At 41.7% G+C, this 23009-nt stretch overlaps 1 protein-coding gene across 1 annotated transcript in view; it reads left to right on the forward strand.

The window, feature by feature from the left end:
* Nucleotides 1-451: 451 nt before the first annotated feature.
* The window catches only part of LOC100566014 (calsequestrin-2), a 61146-nt gene continuing 38588 nt past the window's right edge, over nt 452-23009 (forward strand). The window contains exons 1-2 of the mRNA XM_003216804.4: nt 452-996; nt 19322-19406. Coding sequence (XP_003216852.1) covers nt 754-996; nt 19322-19406 — 328 coding nt within the window. The 5' untranslated portion in view covers nt 452-753. The remainder of the gene's footprint in view (nt 997-19321; nt 19407-23009) is intronic.

A 23009-nucleotide genomic window follows, 5' to 3' on the forward strand; every position in this document is an offset into this window, starting at 1 on the left:
TTTTTTAAAAATGTAAAATATATCTGGCAATATGGTGAATTAAAGTAAATAAATACCTGCTATATAGAATAGGAATACTCTTGGCCACTTGACTGCTTCTACTGTAAGAATTTCATTCTCCTTCATGGAGGTGAATAAAAATGAAAGCAATGGAAAAAAAAAGTCTATTAAAACCATACATCTATTTTGGCAAATCCCTAATTGCAGTACAATCAATAATGAAGTCAGGTATTTTAAGGAAATGTATCCCCAAAGCTTACATCTGTAACCTTCTGACGCCCTTAGAGATGTCTGTTAGTTTTCTATATATATATCTTCTATCTCTATATGTACTTTTTTTCTACCCACCCCTCCTGCTCATTCTCTCTCTCTCCCTCTCTCATTCTCTCCCTCTCTCCAATGAAAGAGAGGACCAGCAAAGTCCCTCAATCATGTCATATCTGTCCTTTTTATTCATTGCAGGGTCTATTAATAGCTAGAAACAACTGCTTCCTAAAAATGGAGTTCTCTGTGACACAGAAGCCTGGCTGAGCTATGTAAGGTATCCAGGATTTGGTTTCGCAGCTTCTTCTGTCTGTCTTTTCCCCTTTGTCTTTAAACAAGTTGTTAGTTGGCTGTAGCTGCTGCCTCAGCCTCTCTACATGGATTCATAGGGGAGCTAGAAGGGTCAAATCAGCACCCAGAGAGCTGGTATCTCCATAATCTCTTCTCTTGGAATTACTTCATTCCCAGAAAAAGGAGCAAAGATCCAATATGAAGGCAATTTGTTGGGTGACACTGGCAGGCATGTATGTGCTCCTCATCACCTGCTGCAGGGCAGAAGAAGGACTAGACTTCCCTACCTATGACGGGAAGGATCGTGTGATTGACCTGAGTGAGAAGAATTACAAGCAGGCCTTGAAGAAGTATGACATGCTTGGCGTGCTTCTCCATGAACCTGTGACTTCTGATAAAACATCCCATAGACGTTTTCAGATGACTGAGATGGTCCTGGAGGTAAGTACAGCGCAGGTTTCCTGCCCACAACTGCTTTCTAAAGCTGAACATTTGCAATCAACTTCTTAAATTTTATGCATGCTTTTATTAACAAGACATCTGCCTTTGAATTGTATTTCCTGCATAATTTAATATCAAAGTGAGAGACACAGAAAAAGTTAACAGGACCCAGGTTTTCTAAGCATGAACAACTTTTTCTTCTGTTGACATGATCATAGAATCGTAGAGTTGGAAGAGACCTCATGGGCCATACAGTCCAACCCCCTGCAAGAAGCAGGGGGCAAAATAATGATGGGGCAAAATAATACCTCTTTCAGCCAATCTGAAAACAAGAAGAGAAGAATATCCAAAAAGGAAATATTCCTTTATTTAGTTGAAAACTCTACTGGGGGTGGGGAATTGGGGATATTTTGCCATTCACATTCCTTATTGTAAACATCTCCCTCTGAGCCAAGAAAGTGCTTAATATTCCAGCAGTACAGAGGCTACAATACCAATGGGCTCATCACTAACAAAATGAAATAGTGTAATTGCTAGAGAAATCCTAACTTGCAAAGAATCAGCTTAAGTGGATGGGGCAGGAAGATTTTACATCTAAGGAAGGAAGAAAACAACAATAGAGTCTAAGAATATCATCTCGGAGAAGGGGAAGCAACTGCTTCTTTCATAACAGCCGTACAGTGGGAGAGGCATGCCTGACAGTGAGCAGCAGGTGTCTCAGCCATTCCATATTGCAGCCTTTCAACCCTTCAGGGAACCTCATATTAAAATATTATGTTTACAGTTTTTTTAAAAATTAAAAATGCATTTTTTCAATCATTATATCTCACAGAATCCCAAGCAACTTCTCATGAAAATTCCAAGGAGCCCTACTTGAGAAATTCTGCTTTGCTCCCAACTCAGATTGCATCTGAGAAATTCACAACTCAACCTCACAAGTCTTGTTGGAGACAGGATCAGAGCTTTGTGCTGATATCAGAAAAACAAGTAAATTGTAAGACAAGGAAAGCTGCCTCTCCTTGTCATACATAGCCTTTAAGTGGAGCGCACTGTATAAAAAGTCAACAAACCTTAAGATTCTAGAAAGAGTATTAGTGAGGTATCAAGTCTATGAGCTTAACCATCAGCATCATGATCAAAACTACCAAATTATATCAAATTACTTTGGTACACAAGAGCATATTTTCTTCATTTCCTGTAATTTGTTCAGATTGATTTGGTAATTTTTAAGAACAATCTCCACAGTTGTGCCATGTTGACATCACAGTTCACACTGCAACAGTTGCTGCTGCAATGGCATGCTTGGATCTTCCAGCGTTTTACAGTTGAAGAGAAAATTGTTAGAGTAATGCATCAAAAATAATTATCTCTTTAATACACAAAACAATAGCCATAGAAACTAAACACAATAGTCTGTGTTCCATATAAGCTGTTTTTCAAAGGGAAAAGGCCAATCTATGAAGGATGTGGATGGTGCAGCTAAACTTAAAGATGCTTCCAACTAAGACAAACAGTGATTTTCTCATCCTCTTATGAAGGAAAGTTCTAAAAAGGTGTAAAGGAGAAAAGATCTATTTCTCTGAAGACCGTTTTTTAACATGCTGGGGAAACTTTTGGAGACGACTGTGGGATAATCTGCTCTGCTTTTCTGGGGCTTTTTGCTTTTACGGAGATCTGTCTTTGCTTCTGAGGGCCCATCCAGACAGGGCCCAAAATGTGCACGCTCTTGCGCTTTTACTGGAGGCATCTAAACGACGACTCTGGTAAAAGAGGAACAATTTCTTTATTTTGATCCTCTATTAGACCCAGGTTTTCCTGAAAGATCCGAGTCTAATGGAGTATGGCCCTGTGGGGACTGGCACTCAGGTAGTCCTGGGACTACCAAGGGATCAGTCCACACAGCCCAATTTGCTACTTTGGGCTCCATGGGCCCAGAGAAGAAGGAATCCATCTCCTTCCCAAATCCCCCCCAAAACCTTTAAAATAAAATAAAAACTTATTGGGCCACCATTATGTCTCTCTGGAAACTTCCTGGCGTATACCAATGTTGCACTAGGAGGCAGGTGGGGGAATTACCCAGTAAATTTTAATTTTATTTTAAAGGTTTTAGGGGGAATTTGGGTCATTTCCATTCCAGTGCAGCAGTTACTGCGCTGCAATGGGGACAAGCAACAGGAAAGCCTGCTTCTTTTGGGCACCCATGCGGACAGCAACACAAGCAAAAAGCAGTTACTTTAACTTGTTCTTGCCTTCAATCAATTGCTGTCGGAAAGTGCCCTGAAGTGCTGGAAAGTCTGCACCTTTGTCTAGATTCCTATTCCTGATTTGGAGGCTATCACCTGGAGTGAAGGACACATGTCTGGGTCGGGCAAAACATAATCTTAGTTCCATGACAAAGCTTTTTGTACTTGATCTTCATTAATTAGGAATAAACAAGATAATTAAGCTGTGACTGCTCTCCTGAATGCCACAATGAGACCAATTCCTTATCAGCAGAAAGAAGGGGATGTTGAAGGAAATTTTGTACTTTTAAAAGAATCTTGACTTCTTCAAAATGAACGATATCCACAACATAATTCTCTACCCTGTCGCTTGTCTTTCTCTGGCAAGAGTTTGCTTATAAGTCAAATTTATTGAGCATAACTCATAACAAAAAGGTCACCATTAATATTTCTTCCCTCACCTGCGTAATACTCTCATTTTTCTCCAGCCTTTTCTCTGATTTAAAACACCAGAAGTGATTGCTCTTTGGCTAAATATATAACAGGAAAATGTAGTTGCCCCACAGCACATTAATAACTGTTCCAAATATATCTTGGCAGATGCAGTTCAGAAAGCGGCATGGTGCCTACCTACACCTGCATGTATATTAAAGAGAATGAGTATCTCCTCCAGTTGATGGAAACTGATGAAGGCGAGGAATACTTGAAAAAGAACAACTGTAGCAACAACTCATATGAACACATTTTTAAAAAAGCTATAGGCAACATAAGGCCAGGGGAGGCTGTTATGGTTCAGTAATCATATTACTGTAATGGTTCACAAAATTAAAGGGGGGGAACGACTTCCAATTCACATTATTTTTTGGCACTGCTTGTTCCAACTTTGCACTACCACAGAAAATCAGACATGATCACTGCACCATATATTTTGCTTGACAGTTCTCTATCAGGGAACATGAGGGGATTAACAAGGACTGGGATTAAAAGATGGGAACTGACTTTGTCAGAAAGGAGAACTAGGGATATGAAAGTCTCAAAGTTTTGCTAGAAGTGGTGAGTCCCCTTTTCTGTGATATCATATGCGGAAAGGCAAAATACATTTTGCAAGGTGACTAATGGGTGCAGGGACAGTTCAACCGCAAGGCAATTTAGGCACTTGCCTGTGGCGCCCTCCTCTAGGGGGCGCACCCCTACCTGCTCCTCCCAGACTCATTCCGGCCTGTGTCAGCCTTTGGCCCTGGGCCCGCCTTCAGCCATGGACCCGCCTTTGGGCCTTCGGCCGTGGGTCTGCCTTTGGCCTTGGACCCACCTTCAGGGCCTGTGGCTGCCTTCGGGGCCTGGCGCGGGGCCAGGCCCGCCTCTGAGGCCAGGCCCGCCTTAACCCACACCGATGGCAGGCATCCTCAGAGGTTGTGAGGTCTGTTGGAAGCTAGGCAAGTGGGGTTTATATATCTGTGGAAAGTCCAGGGTGGGAGAAAGAGCTCTTGTCTGTTTGAGGCTAGTATGAATGTTGCAATTGGCCAGCTTGATTAGCATTTAAGGGCCTTGCAGATTCAAAGCCTGGCTGCTTCCTCCCTGGGGGCATCCTTGGTTGGGAGGTGTTAGCCGGCCCTGATTGTTTCCTGTCTGAATTTCCCGTTTTCAGAGTGTTGTTCTTTATTTACTTTCCTGATTTTAGAGTTTTTTAAATACCGGGGGCCTTACGGTGGCCTTTTAATTATCTGCCTTGATATTCTGGGTTATATGGCTGTGTAGGAGGACCCTCAGGGCAGAATAATCCACAATATCTGCTTTGAACTGGGTTATCTGAGTTCACACTGCTCTATATCCCAGTTCAATGTTTGGTGCTAAATTCGCAAATATAGTAATTCCTACATAACTTTACCATGTATTGAACTGCTTTTTCTGTTGATTTGTTATAAAACATGATGTTTTGGTGCTTAATTTGTAAAATCATAATGTAATTTGATGTTTTTCCTTAATCCCTCCTTATTATCCAACATTTTCACTTATCCAACGCTTTTATTTTTCAGTGATTGGTCTGGGGGGGATTCTGTTTGCCTACACTTGAAAAATACCTAGGGCTGGCCCTGAATGGGTGGCAAGACAAACCCAATCACACAAATTATCATGTCCTTTTTTCCCTATCTTTTGTCTATCACTCAGGCATGGCAGCCAGCTGTCCCTGGAAGAGCCCCTCTCTTCTTTGGTTACCTCTCTAACTAAAGAGGCCTCATACTCTAAGAATTTGGCTCCTGGGCACTGAGGGAACACAATGCTGAAAGATCTGCCACCTAATTGGCTCTTCGGATGCCTCACAAGAGGCATAATAATAATCTGACTGTATCATATTTTTATCTGGACTGGCCACTCCTAATTTTAGTGACCTTAAGCCGGGAGGCATTTTCCAGTTCTGTGAACTTATATAAAGAGAGAGAGACTATATTGAACTCAAAGATTCTTATGGGTTCATTCCTACAGCTTGTTTTTGAGTAAACAGACATAAGGTCACCCTAGAAATCTAGTCTAATTTGTTGCATATTAATATCAGTTTATACTCAATTATGCTGCAACAATACATTCATTTTCTGTGAAGACTTTCAGCCAGAGGTTGTTTCCAGTTCTTTAAACTTAGAGAGACATCATGCTGAACTGGAAGCTCTTCTTATGTACAAATTCTTACATTTGATTATGAATATATTAAATGAAGCTCAAATCAAAAAGTCTTCCTCAAGAATATTCCTTCAGTATATTAATTGACTCTCCTGGAAGTTTTCAGAAGTAATTCAGATATAAATCTCTTGGGGTTTCTGCTGTCATGGGGGCTGACAATCCTGTTGATGCCTTGGTGGACTGCTATAACAGCGAGATGTCCAGGGCAATTGACACGATCGTCCCCGAACGTCCCCTCTCGTTGCGAAGACTCACTTCGGCTCCCTGGTTCTCAGAGGATTTGGCAGTGATGAAACGCTTGAGAAGGAGACTAGAGTGCTGCTGGCAGAAAACTCAGGATGTCTCTGACCAAGCACAGTCTAGTGCCGCTATTAAGGCGTACTCCGTGGCTTTGCAGGCAGCCAGGAAGACCTTCACGACTGCCCGCATAGCATCTGCAACTAATAGACCATCGGAGTTGTTCCGTGTCGTCAGGGAGCTCCTCCACCCTCCTGAGGGTGGGAAGGCACCCGAAGACTCGGCAACTCGGTGCAGCGAGTTCGTGCACCATTTTGCAGATAAAGTCGCTCAGATTCGTCATGACTTGGATGCTAGCTTAGATGCAATTCCAAGTGAGGTAACCGAGGCACCTGTCTGTCCTATTTTGTGGGATTCGTTTCAGCTTGTTCACCTGGATGACGTGGACGGGATCCTTGGTGCGGTGAGAGCGACCACTTGTGCCACGGATCCTTGCCCCTCTTGGCTAATTAAATCGGTCAGAGGAGGGTTGGGAGGTTGATTTGTGAAGATAATTAACTCCTCATTGGCTCAAGGTAAATTTCCATCTGCCCTTAAACAGGCCGTAGTGAGGCCCATTCTGAAGAAGGCCTCCCCTGATTCGACCATGTTGAGCAATTATAGACCAATCTCGAACCTACCTTTTTTGGGCAAGCTCCTGGAGCGGGTGGTTGCTTCGCAGCTCCAGGGTTTCCTGGATGACACCGATTTTCTGGACCCATCTCAGTCCGGCTTTAGACCTGGTCATAGTACTGAGACGGCTTTGGTCGCCTTGGTGGATGACCTCCACAGGGAACTGGACAGGGAGATTGTGACCCTGCTGGTTCTCTTGGACATCTCAGCGGCTTTTAATACCATTGACCATGGTATCCTTCTGGGTTGGCTTTCCGGGATGGGCCTTGGGGGTACTGCTCTGCAGTGGCTTCAGTCCTTCCTGGTGGGCAATTCCCAGTTGGTGAAGCTGGGGGACACCTGCTCAGACCCCTGGCCATTGACCTGTGGGGTTCCGCAAGGTTCCATTCTGTCCCCCATGCTTTTTAACATCTACATGAAACTGCTGGGAGAGGTCATCCGGAGTTTTGGAGTGAGGTGCCATCTCTACGCAGATGACACCCAACTCTACTACTCTTTTCCACCAAACTCCAAGGAAACCCCTCGGATACTGGACCAGTGCTTGGCGGCTGTGATGGGCTGGATGAGGGTGAATAAGCTGAAACTTAATCCTGACAAGACAGAGGTCCTCCAGGTCAGTCAATTCTCAGATCGGGGTATAGGGTGGCAACCTGTGCTTGACGGGGTTGCACTCCCCCTGAAGGCGCAGGTCCGCATCTTGGGGGTCCTCCTGGATTCATCACTGACACTTGATGATCAGGTGTCGGTGGTGGCCGGGAGGGCCTTTACACAATTAAAACTTGTGCGCCAGCTGCAACCATACCTCGTGAAGTCTGACTTGGCCACAGTGGTCCACGCCTTAGTTACCTCAGGATTGGATTATTGCAATGCGCTCTACATGCCTTTGAAGACGGCCCGGAAACTTCAATTAGTCTAACATTCGGCAACCTTGTTTAAGGAGCTCCACTGGCTGCCGTTCATTTTCCGGACCCAATTCAAAGTGCAGGTGATTACCTACAAAGCGCTGAACGGTTTGGGACCCACCTACCTTTGTGATCATCTCTCCCCCTATGAACCTGCATGATCTCTTCGTTCGTTGGGGGAGGCCCTCCTCTTGCTTCCGTCGCCATCACAAACGCGGTTGGCGGGGAGAGAGAGGGCCTTCTCTGTAGTGGCCCCCCAGCTCTGGAACTCACTCCCCAGGGAGATCAGGCAAGCCCCAACCCTGATGGCGTTTCGGAAGAGCCTGAAAACCTGGCTTTTCACCCAGGCCTTTGGTTATGATTGTCCATCCCCATCACAATCATAACTATATTCCTCGACCTTTCCTGCATTGGTCATACTTCTCCTGGTTACTTGACATTACCTCAGGGCTCCTCTCATCCCAAATTGACCTCAACGAATCTTTATCTGTTTTGAGTCTACAACCTATGATGTGCACTTTGCTAATCTACAATTACAACCTCACTGTTTTTAAATTCTATGTTTTTAATAAGTGTGTTTTTATTCTTTTTGGTTATGTGCAAATATTACAATTGGTGTATGTTATTGTTTATTGATGTATTGTATATTGTTATTGTTTTGTATTTGATATTTCTGTGAGTTGTCCCGAGTCCCCTCCAGGAGAGATGGTGGCGGGATACAAATAAACTTCTTCTTCTTCTTCTTCTTCTTCTTCTTCTTATTATTATTATTATTATTATTATTATTAAACTTGTGATACTTGTAGCAAAATTGATTTCAGGATTTTATTATGTTGATCATAGATGTCAAGTTTCAAAGGTGTCGTTTTGATGGCTGAGGTTTAGAATAGTGGTACCTTCTGTGTGTGGTTCATTTCATATAAAAGGGCATCTCTTGTCCCTTTAATATTTGTGATGCAGAGTTGCTCCCATTTTTAAACTAAGGATCACGACAGCATAATTGCCATTGGACAGTTGCACAACCGTTCATACTTTTAAACCTTTCCTAAATTTAAACTATGAATCAAATACAACTATGAATCTTTATATCCATCATATTATACCGAGTATACCTGCTTTTATCTGATGTTGCCTGGCTAATATTTGGATGAGAAATGTCCAACCATTCCCAGGGACCTCCAGGCATGGCTATGAAAGACTCATCCAGAAATCTGGAGATCTCTTGCTCCCAGGGTGAACTGACAGCATGGAGCTACTTGAGCCAAGGGCTTGACTTAGATCCTTTCATTCTTTCGGACAAATCTATTTAATGTGCAATGTTCCAGGCTGCCCAATTTCCTACGCTGTTCAGTTATCACCTAGAAACCTGTGCCTTTACGACTCTCCTTTGCAAACACTTTCTGACCAAACCTAAATATTCTGTACCTGCTTTTAATATTGCCTTGACTCCTGCCAGAGTGAGCTACACATGAAAGATTGCATGGCAAATCCCCAGGAGAGAAGTGTGGGTTGTAGCTGGCATGTGTTATCTCTTTTAACTTCCTGTGCTTTTTCAGCACACTTGGGTCTGGGCTATTTATAGCCAAGGCCGAGAATGTACTGCACAGTTACAGGAGCTATTCCACGGAATGACATTTCAGTAATCCTGAAGAGAGGGACCCAGTGGAGGGAGGAGAGAGAACCTCATCCTTTAGTTGCAGTCCTTATTATCATAGAAGCAGGCCTCTGAAGCACAAGAGACAATGGGAAAAGGTCATTTGAACCTTCAGATTTTTGCATTTTCCAGTGGGTCTTTGTTCCTTCTACATTCCTGTTAGTGGAAACATGGGCTGAGGTCTTCCTTGTATCACTAGTAAATACTTTTGCTTTTGTGAGCAGTTAAAGGAAAAGGACAGGCAGGCACTGTTTACGTGTCACTGCTTTTCCACACCCTTCAAGGTTTCACAAATGAAAACTGGTTCCCTTGTGGCCAAGTAGCCAAGATAGCAAAATTTATTAATGAGAAACAACAAACAAGCAGCAGCTCTTTGTTTTTGCTTGAGCCCACTGGGAAGGGCAAGACTCTTCCCCTGAGTTATCCCAGATCAATTCTGTGGCAGCCAAGCACTGCACCGAATTGATCCAGGGTAATGCAGGGCAAAGCCACTTTAATCCATTGTTGACCCATGTTAACAAAAGGATACTCTGGGTCAGAATTCAGAACAACCTGTGCCTTTGGGCCCATGTAAACTGCTTCCAAAATGCAACTGGCTGTAATTGTTTACATTGCCATCCCATCTTTACTTTTATGGCCACAGGATGGCAATTATTGCCCTTTCCCCTTCTCTATATCACAGAAGTCTCTGAGGTAACATGGGTCCTGCCATTGGCTGGAATTAGAGGAAGGGACAGGAGAGAAAAATGGGCAATTCATCCTCTCCCCACACCCCCACTCCAATTGGCAGGCCCCATGTTATGTGTGGAGACAGGGCCGGCCCTAGGTATTTTCAAGTGTAAGCAAACAGTATTTTAGCGCCCCCCAAACCAATCACTGAAAAATAAAAGGTAAAAGGTAGAGGTGAATAGAATATATATGTGTTTATATATATATATATATATATATATATATATATATATATATATATAGCACATAGACATAGACATACACACAATGTGGAGGATATGTGGCAAAGTAGATAGATAGGTAGGGAGCTATGGCAGAGAAACCTTCCCAGGAGCAAGGCCTAATGATAATAGTAATAATAATAATAATAATAATAATAATAATAATAATAATAATAATAATAACAATGAACAGAAAGGCAATAAACGAAGAAGCAGGGGCACAAAAGACCAGTTATTAATTGACAAAATTATTCTGGAGAACTGTAAAAGCCGAAAAGCTAATCTTCCCATTACGTGGATTGACTACAAAAAGGCCTTTGACTCACTCCCACACAGCTGGATCATCAAGTGCCTGGACGCCATCGGGATTAGTAAAAACGTTGGCACCTTTATTGAAAACATGATGGAGCACTGGAAAACAGAACTGTTTGTTGGAAATGAAAGCTATGGACTTGTCAACATCAGAAGAGGAATTTTCCAGGAGACCCATTGTCCCCTCTGCTTTTCATTATTGCCATGATCCCTCTGTCAACAATCTTACAAAAAAAACAAATATCGGCTATCAAACATCTAAGAAATCTCACAAAATTTCGCATCTGATGTACATGGATGACCTGAAGCTGTATGGGAAAAAAAGAAACTGAAATCCAGTCTCTGACTAACACTGTCCAAATTTTTAGCACTGATATCAGCATGGAGTTTGGTTTGGACAAATGTTCGACAGTGGCATTGAAGAAGGGAAAAATCACTGAAAGTGAGGGCATAAATATGCCTAATGGCCAAACAATAAAGTGTCACCAGCCAGAGGCCTATAAATATCTGGGCATATTACACCTGGACAACATCAAACATGAACATGTGAAAACTATGATCAACAAAGAATACACACAAAGGGTCAGAAAAAATCTCAAAAGGAACACCATCAAGGCCATAAACACCTGGACCATACCTGTCATAAGATATACTGCTGACATCATAAACTGGACACAGATGGAACTGGACAATTTGGACAGAATAACAAGAAAACCATTCATCATTCACTGCACCCCCGCAGTGATGTTGACCGGCTATATCTGCCTAGAATATCAGGGGGCAGAGGACTCTTACAAGTAAAACAAGTGGTCAAAGAAGAAGAACATGCCCTGGCAGGATATGTAAAGCAAAGTGAAGAACCTGCTTTGATTGAAGTAAAAAATCAGAAACTCCTCAAAACACAGCAGACAAAGAATCAGTACAAGAAAACCGTACTACAAACTAGAGCTGACAGCTGGTACAACAAAACATTGCATTGGAAGTTGTTTGACAAAATTGAAGGAAAAGCTGATAAGGAGAAGACCTGGCTATGGCTCACAAATGGGATCCTGAAGGAGACAGAAGGCCTGATCCTTGCAGCCCAGGAGCAAGCCATCAGGACAAATGCAATTAAGGCCAAGGTCGAAAAATCAGCTGATGACCCAAAATACAGACTGTGCAAGGAAGCTGACGAAACCATTGATCATATCTTCAGCTGCTGTAAGAAAATTGCACAGACAGACTACAGAGGCACAACTATGTGGCCCAAATGATTCATTGGAACTTATGTCTCAAGTACCACCTGCCAGCAGTAAAGAACTGGTGGGATCACAAACCTGCAAAAGTATTGGAGAATGAGCACTGAAAGATACTGTGGGACTTCCAAATCCAGACTGACAAAGTTCTGGAACACAACACACCAGACATCACAGTTGTGGAAAAGAAAAATGTTTGGATCATTGATCTTGCCATCCCAGGTGACAGCCGCATTGATGAAAAAACAACAGGAAAAACTCAGCCACTATCAGGACCTCAAGATTGAACTTCAAAGACTCTGGCAGAAACCAGTACAGGTTGTCCCGGTAGTGATCGGCACATTGGGTGCCGTTCCAAAAGATCTCAGCTAGCATTTGGAAACAATAGACATTGACAAAATCACGATCTGCCACGATCCTAGACACTTGGGAAGTGTTTGACTTGTGATTTTGTGATACGAAATCCAGCATATCTATCTTGTTTGCTGTGTCATAATAAAATAATAATAATAATAATAATAATAATAATAATAATAATAATAATAATAAATCATCCCAACAAAGGATTCCCCTAGGCAGAAAGCAGCCAAGCTTTGAAGCTGAAAGGCTATTCAATGCTAATCAAGGTGGGCAATTGAAACATTCACACCTGCCTCCAAAAAACAAGAGTTCTTTCTTTCTCCCATCCTGGACCTTCTGCAGTAATATAAACCCCACTTGACTAGTTTCCAACCTCTGAGGATGCCTGCCATAGATGCGGGCGAAAACTCCACAAAAGTGCTGCAACCACTCCAGATCTGTGTCCCCCCCCCCCCCCCCGCGTAGTAAGGTACAGACTGAACATTACTTCCCTGAATTTCTGAAAGACTCCAAAATAGTCCAGATGGGTGATAAGGACACCATAGCCTTTTGCTGGTTTAGTGTTCACAAAATTTGTTTCATGGATAAAATTACTAAAAATTTTGTCTAAAATTACCTACAGACTTTTAAGTGTTTAGACCTGGGTCCCATTTCCAAGGTGTGTTAATTAATTGGGAAATGACATTTATAACCCAGGAACAAAACTCGTGTTACATAGTGTAACAAATCAGCATCTGCAAGGCTTACTTTTGGTGGATTACAGCTGCAGATTTATGTAACCTTTGATGAGTGGGCAACATGGGTGGCTTTTTATTATGAATAAGAGTCAAATGTTAATAAGAAAAGGATGTACAAAAGATCAAGGTATAAACAAAAGAAATGCATATACCATAGAGATAACAGCAATAATACGACTTAGAAAGGTGGTCACAAAAGGTTTAGGTGTATTTGCATTGGACTTAAATGTAAATAATAGGCATGTGCGATCCATGAAAAAAATGGTTCAATACTCACTTCTAAAGTAGGGAGCACTGGCGCTTCATTTCTAAAGTCATTTCCGAATTTTGAACCAAAAATTTTGAAACTTTCAGAAAATTCAGAATATTCGTAATTAATTCGTTAATGTTGGCAATTGCAAAAAAAATGTGCAATTGCAAAAAAACGGCACTTTAGAGAGCTCTCCCACCCCCATTTTTGAGCTATCCTGATCAAACTTGCTACAGTAGCACAACATATTTACCACTGCTAGCTCACCAAATTTCAGAACATTTCCCTTATCCTCTGATTTTTGGCGAATTTTCATAGCCTTTATTAAAAAACATTTTTTAATAATTGCAGAAATCTGTTCCTGGTTTGAAAGTCTTATTTCCTGTTTCATTGGGTTGTCTTGACTTTGAAAGTCCTTGTTATACTTCATAAGCATTGTTTTTGTGGCTGAAACTCTATGAAATTGGTAGACAGTGTCCCAGCAAACCATAATGTGCTATCATAGCACCATGTCCCTTCCGCAAAGACAAAGTTCTGGCAGTGTAACTAATAAAGTTTTGCCATCTTTTTGTGACAGAACTAATAGAAGTGACAGTTATCAACCAGGAACAGAAATCATAGCATACCATCAAACCACTCCCGACATATCCATCGGCCTCAGAATAAGGAAATCTGTTCCTGGCTTGAAAGTGTTATTTCCCATTTCACAGGGCTTTTTGGGGTCGAGAGTTTGTGATTTGAACCCCGAGGGCTTGAACCCAAAGAAGGATTCATCTATGTGTAACGTGGCTGGGGTCCTCAGACTTAGGGAATCCACTCCAGCAGAAAGTGTTTCTGGAAATGAGTCCCATGCAGTGTTTGCGGAAACCTATTTTTCATATGAAAATGTCCTCTATCATTTCGTGTAAATGAATGGCCGACACAAAACAATAGCATGAAGGAAACGAAGGAAGAATTTCCGCGCACATCTCTATTATCTATTAATTCAAACTATTTTATATATTTAAAGAAGGTTCTTGGTAGTCTCCTTTGATCTTCCTTAATCCTGTCTCTGAAGCATTTAACTTTATTAGGAGCGACAATCCCATTCTAATCAACCATGCAAATCAGGTTTTGTAGGTCTAGTTCAGATGTCTTTCTTAACAATATTTCATAAAACATTGATTTCTCATGATTGGAGCGATACCTGTTAAATTCACTAACTTGTCCTTCCAGCTGATTTCTACAATTACACTTCTACTTAGAATCATACAATCACAGAATTGGGAGGGACCACTAATCCTTGTCAATCTTCAAATATCGATTTATGTTGTAATGTTTTCTTTTGTTCTTGAGTGCAGATTCTAAACCTTCATTTTTTAAAAAGAACTTTGCAAAAAACAAGTGTGGCTCTGTCTTAGAGTGTGCTTAGCCGATACGTACAATCTTATATTTTATTATTCACTTCACATATATGATCCACCCCAGGCTCAATTCTGATTTCCATTTCTTTGTGTCAGTGCTGCAACTTTGCAGGAAAGTCTTACGGTAGAGAAAAATGTAGCTGAAATCTGCACGAGCTCCTTGCAAAGACAGCACAGAAAGCAACAGAACCCTTGGGGACAAGGAGGAAAAATCCAACAAAACAGGCAAAAGTTGCAACACTGTAATTAGTATTTCACTAGATTTGTTATTTTTCATTATTTCTCAATGCTGCAATATTACATATTTTTATTGCACAACAACAAAAAAGAAGTTCATTCTATATAGTGATGTTCCTTGGATTTTGGCCTTTTTTCCATTAGGAAAAAAAACAGGTGGCAAATGAAAAGCTACAACAATCAAGTAGTATAAGAGGTCCCTGTATTGCTATCAACCATCCTAATATTAAAAAAATACCATATTTGTCAAATGTAAGCAGCATGTCTGTTTTGGAAATTATGGGCTCCTGATGAACAATGAAGCAGATGGATAGCAGAAAAACCATGGCCAGAAGAAAGGCATCTTGTGTCTTGCCTTTTTATTTCCCCTCCAGTTGACCCAAATCTGAATCCTTCCATTCTGGGGATAGGTGCAAGTGAAAGCTATCTGGCAAGCTGGAAGTTGTCACTCCGGAAATGTGTTCTGACCTGTGCTGAGACAGTAGCACACCAGGAAAGAAAAAAAAATGCTCACACTTTGTAGATGTTGTGCTTCTTCTTGGGCCATGTAGGTGAAACTGTGATTATTTTACAGAGATTTGCTTCATATTTGGTGAAAGCACATTTGGCTTCTGCACAGCCATCACAGGTCGGTCCTGAGAACACCCTCTAATTTTAGCAGGAACATAGATGGGAGAATTCTGCTTATATAGGCCTCTCCTGCAAAAAAAAAAAAGTACAGTGTTCCCTCACTTATAGTGGGTGTTAGGTTCCAGGACCACCCGCAATAAGTTCTTTGTTTTGTTTTTTTTTCATGTCAGGAGCAACTTGAGTCGCTTCTGGAGTGAGAGAATTGGCCGTCTGCAAGGACGTTGCCCAGGGGACACCCGGATGTTTTGATGTTTTTACCATCCTTGTGGGAGGCTTCTCTCATGTCCCCACATGGAGCTGGAGCTGATAGAGGGAGCTCATCCGCACTCTCCCCAGGTGGGATTCGAACCTGGCAGCTTTCAGGTCAGCAACCCAACCTTCAAGTCACTTAGTCCACTACGCCATCTGGGGGCTCCGCCCGCAATAAGTGAAAATGAAAAGTAGGGACACTATATTTATTTTAATATTTATACATTATTTTAGTAGTTATACACTATTTTAAATCTTTATCAACCAATATTGTGTTGATAAACCACCTCCTTCTCCTCCCGTTGCCGCTTGGGCTCCTTTTCTCTCCCTTCGACTTCTCCTTCCTCCCTTCCTTAGGCTGTACATTGTAATTTTTTATGATTTATAATAGTCTTTTAGAGTTTATTAAAAAACCACGAAACAGCGAATCCGCGAAAAGTGAACCGTGAAGTAGTGAGGGAACACTATACCTCCTTCCAAAATCTTTCCTCTGGATCAGAGCTGCTTCAGAAGAGCCAGTGTAGCATAGTGGTTTGAGCATTGGATTACAACTTTGACGGTCATGGTTTAATTCTCTGCTTATTCATGAAAACCCACTAAGGAACTCATCACATTAATAAGCACTAGCGGGATGATTTGCCAGCCTCCGTGATCAATGCATGGGCTTCCTGTGGGGAAGCGTTGCAACACAGCTTCCCACCGTACTGGCCCCATTGCTCCCAACAGAACATGGGAAGCCTCCTGTGTTCTGGGCAAAGTGTCATAGGACACTTGCACCACAGGTGGTCAATGGAGCTCTGCCAGAAGTGAGCATGCGTCATGTGATGGACGGTGTGGGGCTCTGTTGATCAGCTGTGCTGCAAGCATCCCACAATGCTTGCAGCCTCGTGTAACAAAGTCATCAGTGACCTTGGCCAAGTCACACTTTCTCAGCCTCAGAGGGATGCCCCTCTGAAGAAATCTTGACAAGAAAACTAGGGTCATCATATGTCAGAAATGTCTTGAAACCACACAGCAACAACTACAACAGCATCACTGTAGCATTACTCTTGGGAATATTTGGTTTAAAATAATTACAGAGGCCATCGATCTATTTTTTCTGCCTTGGGCTGCCTATCTATATTAATGAGGACAGAGAAATGGTATTATACTTGCATTTCATGTTAGTTCTTCCCCTGAGTAAAAAAAAAACCCACATTTTAAAATTAAGTGGAGGCCTCAACTTACTTTCAAACTAACAAGAGTGGTGAAATTATTTAGATTTTGGCACTCAATCCACATTGGTGAGGGATGGGAGTTATTCCGGACAAAACCAGTTGGTGTGGTATCCTGTGCTGTACCCACTTTGCAATTCCTTGTTCAGACATAATCCCAGAGCACAGTCACTATTTAAATACAAAATGTTATTATTGACCAAGCATGGATGCACCGGTGACACCAACGATTTGGAAAAACAAACTGACTCTTTATTATAGGAGTTCAATTCTAAGATAGGAATACTGAGAGTACTGGAGGAAAAATAAGTGGATAAAACATCCTTAAGAATCTCAGTTTATATTACAGAGAGGTCAGGAAAGGTAACCAAGGAGGGAGGATACTTTGAATCGGTCAGACTATCTAACCCTATTACTACAGCTCTTTCAGAGGCATTCTTGAATCTTCAGTACACGTTTTTCATTTCCTGTTGTAGTTCAACCACATCCTGCCCAAGAGTCCTCATTAATGAAATAGATAGGCAGAGGATTGTGAAACTGGGCTGGAGAATCACAGATATTTAGTGTCAGGTCGCAGCAGCATCATCATCAATAAAACAAAGTGGGAGGAACTGGCTTACCTGACTCTATTGTTCCATTTCACTTAAGCACATTGTTAGTTAGGAATGATAAGATTATGGGGAAAAGTTTATGATGATTCTATGATTCTAAGGTGAATTTTCCTTCTCCTCTTTCTCTTCTTTCTCCTCTGCCTCATCCCTCCCTCTTCTTTTTCTTCCTCCTCTCCTTTTCTTCGCCCTCTACTCCTTCCTCTTTCTCTGATCTTGTTCCACCTCCTTTTCCTCCTCCTTCTCTTCTCCTCCTCCTTTTCTTCTTTCCTCTTCCTCTTCCATTTGCCCTGGGAGCCTGGCGGGAGAGGGCCCTTTCCTTGAGGCATGAAATCCTACCAGACTTTCCCCTGGGGAAAGAGAAGGGAGAAGGGGCCATTAGACATGTTTGGGATCTCTGTATCCGTAGTTACGGCAAACACAGTTTCTGGGTTTGTGGATGAAAGGTTAGGTCAATTGAGGTGAAAGCAATAGAGTGAATGAACGGTGACAGGAAAATAAGGGAAGGAAGGTGTTTCTGGGACTTGTAGTTTTCCAAGGTGACTGGAAGGTGGCCAGTGAGTCTGTAGGGGACTACTAAGAGGCTTCTGGGGGGAAACGGCAATGAATGAGCCCCTTCCCAGGGCCACAGTAGGCCATGGCTATGTACTCAAGTGTTCGAGGAGTAACATCTGAGGTCGATATGACATGAATCAAGGTGCACACGAAGGTGTTAGTGGACGAATTTAACTATACATGCATTTTAAATTTTATAATTCATGGTTTAATAGAGTCTAATTAGAGTTTTAATTGATGTGGTACTCTTTTATTGTTTATGAATATGTCATTGTTTTATTGAATGTATTTTGGGCAATGTAATTTGCTGACTGTTGTAAGCCGCCCAGAGCCCCTCCGGGTGAGAAGGGCGGGGTAAAATGGACGGCCATGAAGGGCCATGTTGCCCGGGCTGCCGCCGATCAGCTGAGGAATGCGGAAGTAAGGAGAAGCATGTACAGGAGAGCGAAAGGAAGAGATGGAGAGGCAAAAGCTAAGGATAACCTTTTTATTTGAGGGTTAGAAATGATATATTAATCAAAAGGAGGTGTGAAGAGTTTCCTGGAGGCTGATAGCTGCTGCCGGATATTTTCAGATCTTCTGAGATTCGGATAATTCATTTTATTTTTAAAAAAATAAAAGCCGTGTTAACCTGCAGGATGCTCTGCTGCTATACCAAATGTTATCAAATTAATATTTAGACTCGGGGGGGGGGGGGGTCCCACATTCAACATCAATAGGTCCCATATGAACACTCTTAACTGCCCAAGTGACATCAGTTCTCTTATGCCTCAGTAGCCAGAAGAGAGAATTTCAGCACATGCAACATTATTCAGAGCTAAGACTCTCGCTCCAGTTCAGAGGAAAGCAGAACCAGGGCTCTCTAGCAGAGAATTCTAAGCTCCTTGTAAAACTACAAATCCCTGGCTTTGTGGGAAGAAGCTATGGTGTTAAAAGTGGTTTCAAACCATTTTGTGTATCATTGACCTTCAATGTAAGTTTACAGTAATAACAAGATCCAACAGTGAATCATAATAGTATAAAATAAATAAAATAAACAATTACAAAAATATAGTAAATCATATAAATATAATAAAATTAAAAAGTTGAGTATCTTTTAGACTCCAAAATCTGAAAAAAATAAAATAAAATACAGAATACTTCTTGTCCTAAACATGTCAGATAGGAATGTTCAACCTGTAATAAGAGTTAGTGAACTTACAATTGTATCTTAATTTTCCTTCAGCTTGCTGCACAAGTACTAGAAGATAAAGGCATTGGTTTTGGATTAGTGGATTCCAAGAAGGATGCAAAACTTGCCAAAAAGCTAGGTATGTATAACCACTTTACAGTCCCTAAAATATTGAGTGTATTCCAGGAAGAAATTCCAGTATTACATTTTTGGTGATGGAGCCCCCGATGGCGTTGTGGACTAAAGCCTCTTGACTTGAAGGTTGGGTTGCTGACCTGAAAGCTGCCAGGTTCGAATCCCACCCGGGGAGAGTGCAGATGAGCTCCCTCTATCAGCTCCAACTCCATGTGGGGACATGAGAGAAGCCTCCCACAAGGATGGTAAAAAACATCAAAACATCTGGGCGTCCCCTGGGCAACGTCCTTGCAGACAGCTAATTCTCTCACTCCAGAAGCGACTCAAGTTGCTCCTGACACGAAAAAAAATATTGGCAATTGAACCAAAAATTATTAATAGATCAACTTACGTTGAGTTGAGTCTTTTTTACATTAGTGTCAGTACCTGTGTTTCACTACTGAGTGTCCTGTTCAAACAGGATATATTACAGCAGCTGCTATAGTTTAAAACATGGCAACCAGACTATTTTAGTCTTTGTCCTGTGTAGAAATATGTTCTAATACATGTATTTTACATAATGTTTTATAATTATGAGTTTTTAATTGTTGTGTCCTACCTTGAGCCTCGAGGAGAGGCGGGTGAAAAATATTATTATTATTATTATTATTATTATTATTATTATTGCACCCACTAATCTTTGGGGAGTTGTAGAATTTACTGATTTAAACAATATCTCAATATCAACATACAGGATAACCAACCGTAGCACATTTTTATAAGATGTGCACCATTCAGTTATGAAGGAGCAGCAATGGCAGTGACACAGGCATGACACAGTGACAAAATCATGCACTGATTTCTTTTTCATGTCAGGAGCAACTTGAGAAACTGCAAATCACTTCTGGTGTGAGAGAATTGGCCGTCTGCAAGGACGTTGCCCAGGGGACGCCCGGATTTTTTGATGTTTTTACCATCCTTGTGGGAGACTTCTCTCATGTCCCCACATGGAGCTGGAGTTGATAGAAGGAGCTCATCCGTGCTCTCCCTGGGTTGGACTCAAACTGGCAACCTTCAGGTCAGCAACCCAACCTTCAAGTCATCAGTCCTGCCAGCACAAGGGTTTAACCCACTGTGCCACCAAGGGCTCCTTCATGCACTGATGATTGCAGAGAAAAGGGGGTGGCAATGGTGTCCCATGAGGACACTGGACTGGTTCATATTGGACTGTCCACATTGCCCAAAACTGCAGAATACTCTGGAGTTTCAAGCAAACTGGAGCATCCTTGTCTTTTCCTGAAGCCAGTCAAAGCTGGTTTAACCCAGTATAACTCGCAATACTCACTGGAGGTTCACAGGAAGATTGTGAAGATAGCCAAGGATCTGAATTTTCATGCCCATGTAGACTCAGCCATAGTTGATTGTTCGACGCCTACACAAAGGATTTGGCAATTTGGGAAATGCAGTCATTTAATTAAATGGTTCAAAGATAGCATTTTGCCTGAGCTTGCAGTGAATTTTGGAGACTTTGGACATAATATTGAGTCATATTAAATATTGTATTTAAATGAGTTGGTCCTCTTAATGGTGAAACAGAAATGTACTACAGACAGCCCTCCAAATTGGCAAGAGTTAGTGGCACAGATCCTTTGTGCACATGAAAAACCACAAAGTTTTTAAAAAGCCATTTTTATCCTGAGAGAACCTCCAACATGACTCAACTTCTTCTTGAAGGTGACCATAGGATTGCACTGGATGATCCAACTATTTCTATAGAGGTGATCACTTTGGGAATCACTTGGACAGTGTTTCTCAACCTGGGGGTTGTGAGTGGAGTGTCAGAGGGGTTGCCAAAGACCATCAGAAAACACATATTTCTGATGGTCTTAGTTTGGTCCAGATCCATTATTGTTTGAGTCCACATTGCTCTCTGGATGTAGGTGAATTATAACTCCAAAACTCAAGATGAATGCTCACCAAACCCTTCCAGTATTTTCTTTTGGTCATGGGAGTTTTTTGTGTGCCAAGTTTGGTTCAATACCATCATTGGTGGAGTTCAGAATGCTCCTTGATTGTAGGTTAACTATAAATCCCAGCAACTACAACTCCCAAATGACAAAATAAATCTCCCCAACCCTACCAGTATCCATATTTGGGCATATTGGGTATTTGTGCCAAATTTGGTCTAGTGAATGAAAGAAAATACATCCTGGATATCAAATATTTACATTAAGACTCATAACAGTAACAAAATTACAATTATGAAATAGCAATGAAAATAATTTTATGGTTGGGGGTCACCACAACATGAGGAACTGTATTAAGGGGTCACAGCATTAGGAAGGTTGAGAACCACTGCACTAGGATCCCAAGCATGACTTTATGTGACTTTAGAGAGTCAACTGGAGGACCTGAAGATTCCTGGAGGTAAAATGTTAATCAAATCTGCAAAAGTTAAAACCCACATGTATGGAGGGTCATTCCATTTGTTTTGAGCTCAAAAGATATTTTTCATGAATTTCAAGTGGTAGTATTTATTTGAGGTATTAGTTTGCAGTGTGCCAAATTTTTAAACAAAAAGTTCTGGCACTTTGTAAAGTCACAGCTGTGGAGATCAGATCTCGATTATGAAGCCAGAGCACATTTGCTTTGGTTAGGAACAGGAGCAAGGCAATTGTGAGGAGCAAATCCAATGCAAAAGCAGTCTACAGCAGGTGTGCCAAGCAAAAAAGCTTAAAGGGAACCACCAGGCTTCCTTGCTTTGTTGGCAAGGGAACTGAAAGCAAAAAAGAAAAAGAGATAGTAATGCTTTCTCTGTCACGGCATTTAATTTTTATATTTTGGCAGCCATGTCAGTTTGAGTCCTAAGTCATGTTCAAGATTCACAGCTGAGGTGGAAAATGTAGAGATTTAGAAGAGCTAGGAAGTTGGGCATCACTTGTGCATTATCTTGTGCACTTATACTATGGTTGAAAAAAAGTAATGCCTCCACCTTCGTAACTCCTCAACAGATGGCAGTACTGGTTTGCGGCAAGTATTGGCTTGTTCAGTAGACTTTCCTCTACAGTTCCAATTGGTGGGAAGCCTTAGCATTGAACGGTTGTGTTGTTAAAGTGCGAAGTATGGAACCCAGCGCAGACAGTCAGTCAATGCGACTGAAGCAACGTGCAGTCATTGAATTCTTGACATCAGAAGGTGTCACCACAAAGGACACTCATCAGAGAATGCAAGTTGTTTATGTGATTGTGTTGATGTGAGTACTGTACATCGTTGGGCAAATAAGTTTAAAGATGTTGAGGTGGGAACATCTGACTTGCATGACAAACAAAGAGTTGGATGCCCTGTGACGGCAACCACGGAGTTTCACAAGAAAAAGATTGACAGATTGATTCAGGATGATTGTTGCCATCACTCAGAGAGAAATTTCAGGCATAATCGGCATTTCACAAGAAGGTGCGGGTCACATTATTGCTTTGCTTGGCTATCGGATTTGTGCACGATGGGTACTGTAAGACGCTGATTGCAGAAACAGAGTGTCGACTTCTTCCATGACGGCTTCAGAAAACTTGTTCATTGTTGATAGAAATTTCTCCAATTGTCTGCTGATTTGTGGAAAAGTGAATAGTGG

Source organism: Anolis carolinensis, chromosome 2 (genome assembly GCF_035594765.1).
Source record: "Anolis carolinensis isolate JA03-04 chromosome 2, rAnoCar3.1.pri, whole genome shotgun sequence".
Classification (NCBI taxonomy): Eukaryota; Metazoa; Chordata; class Lepidosauria; order Squamata; family Dactyloidae; genus Anolis; species Anolis carolinensis.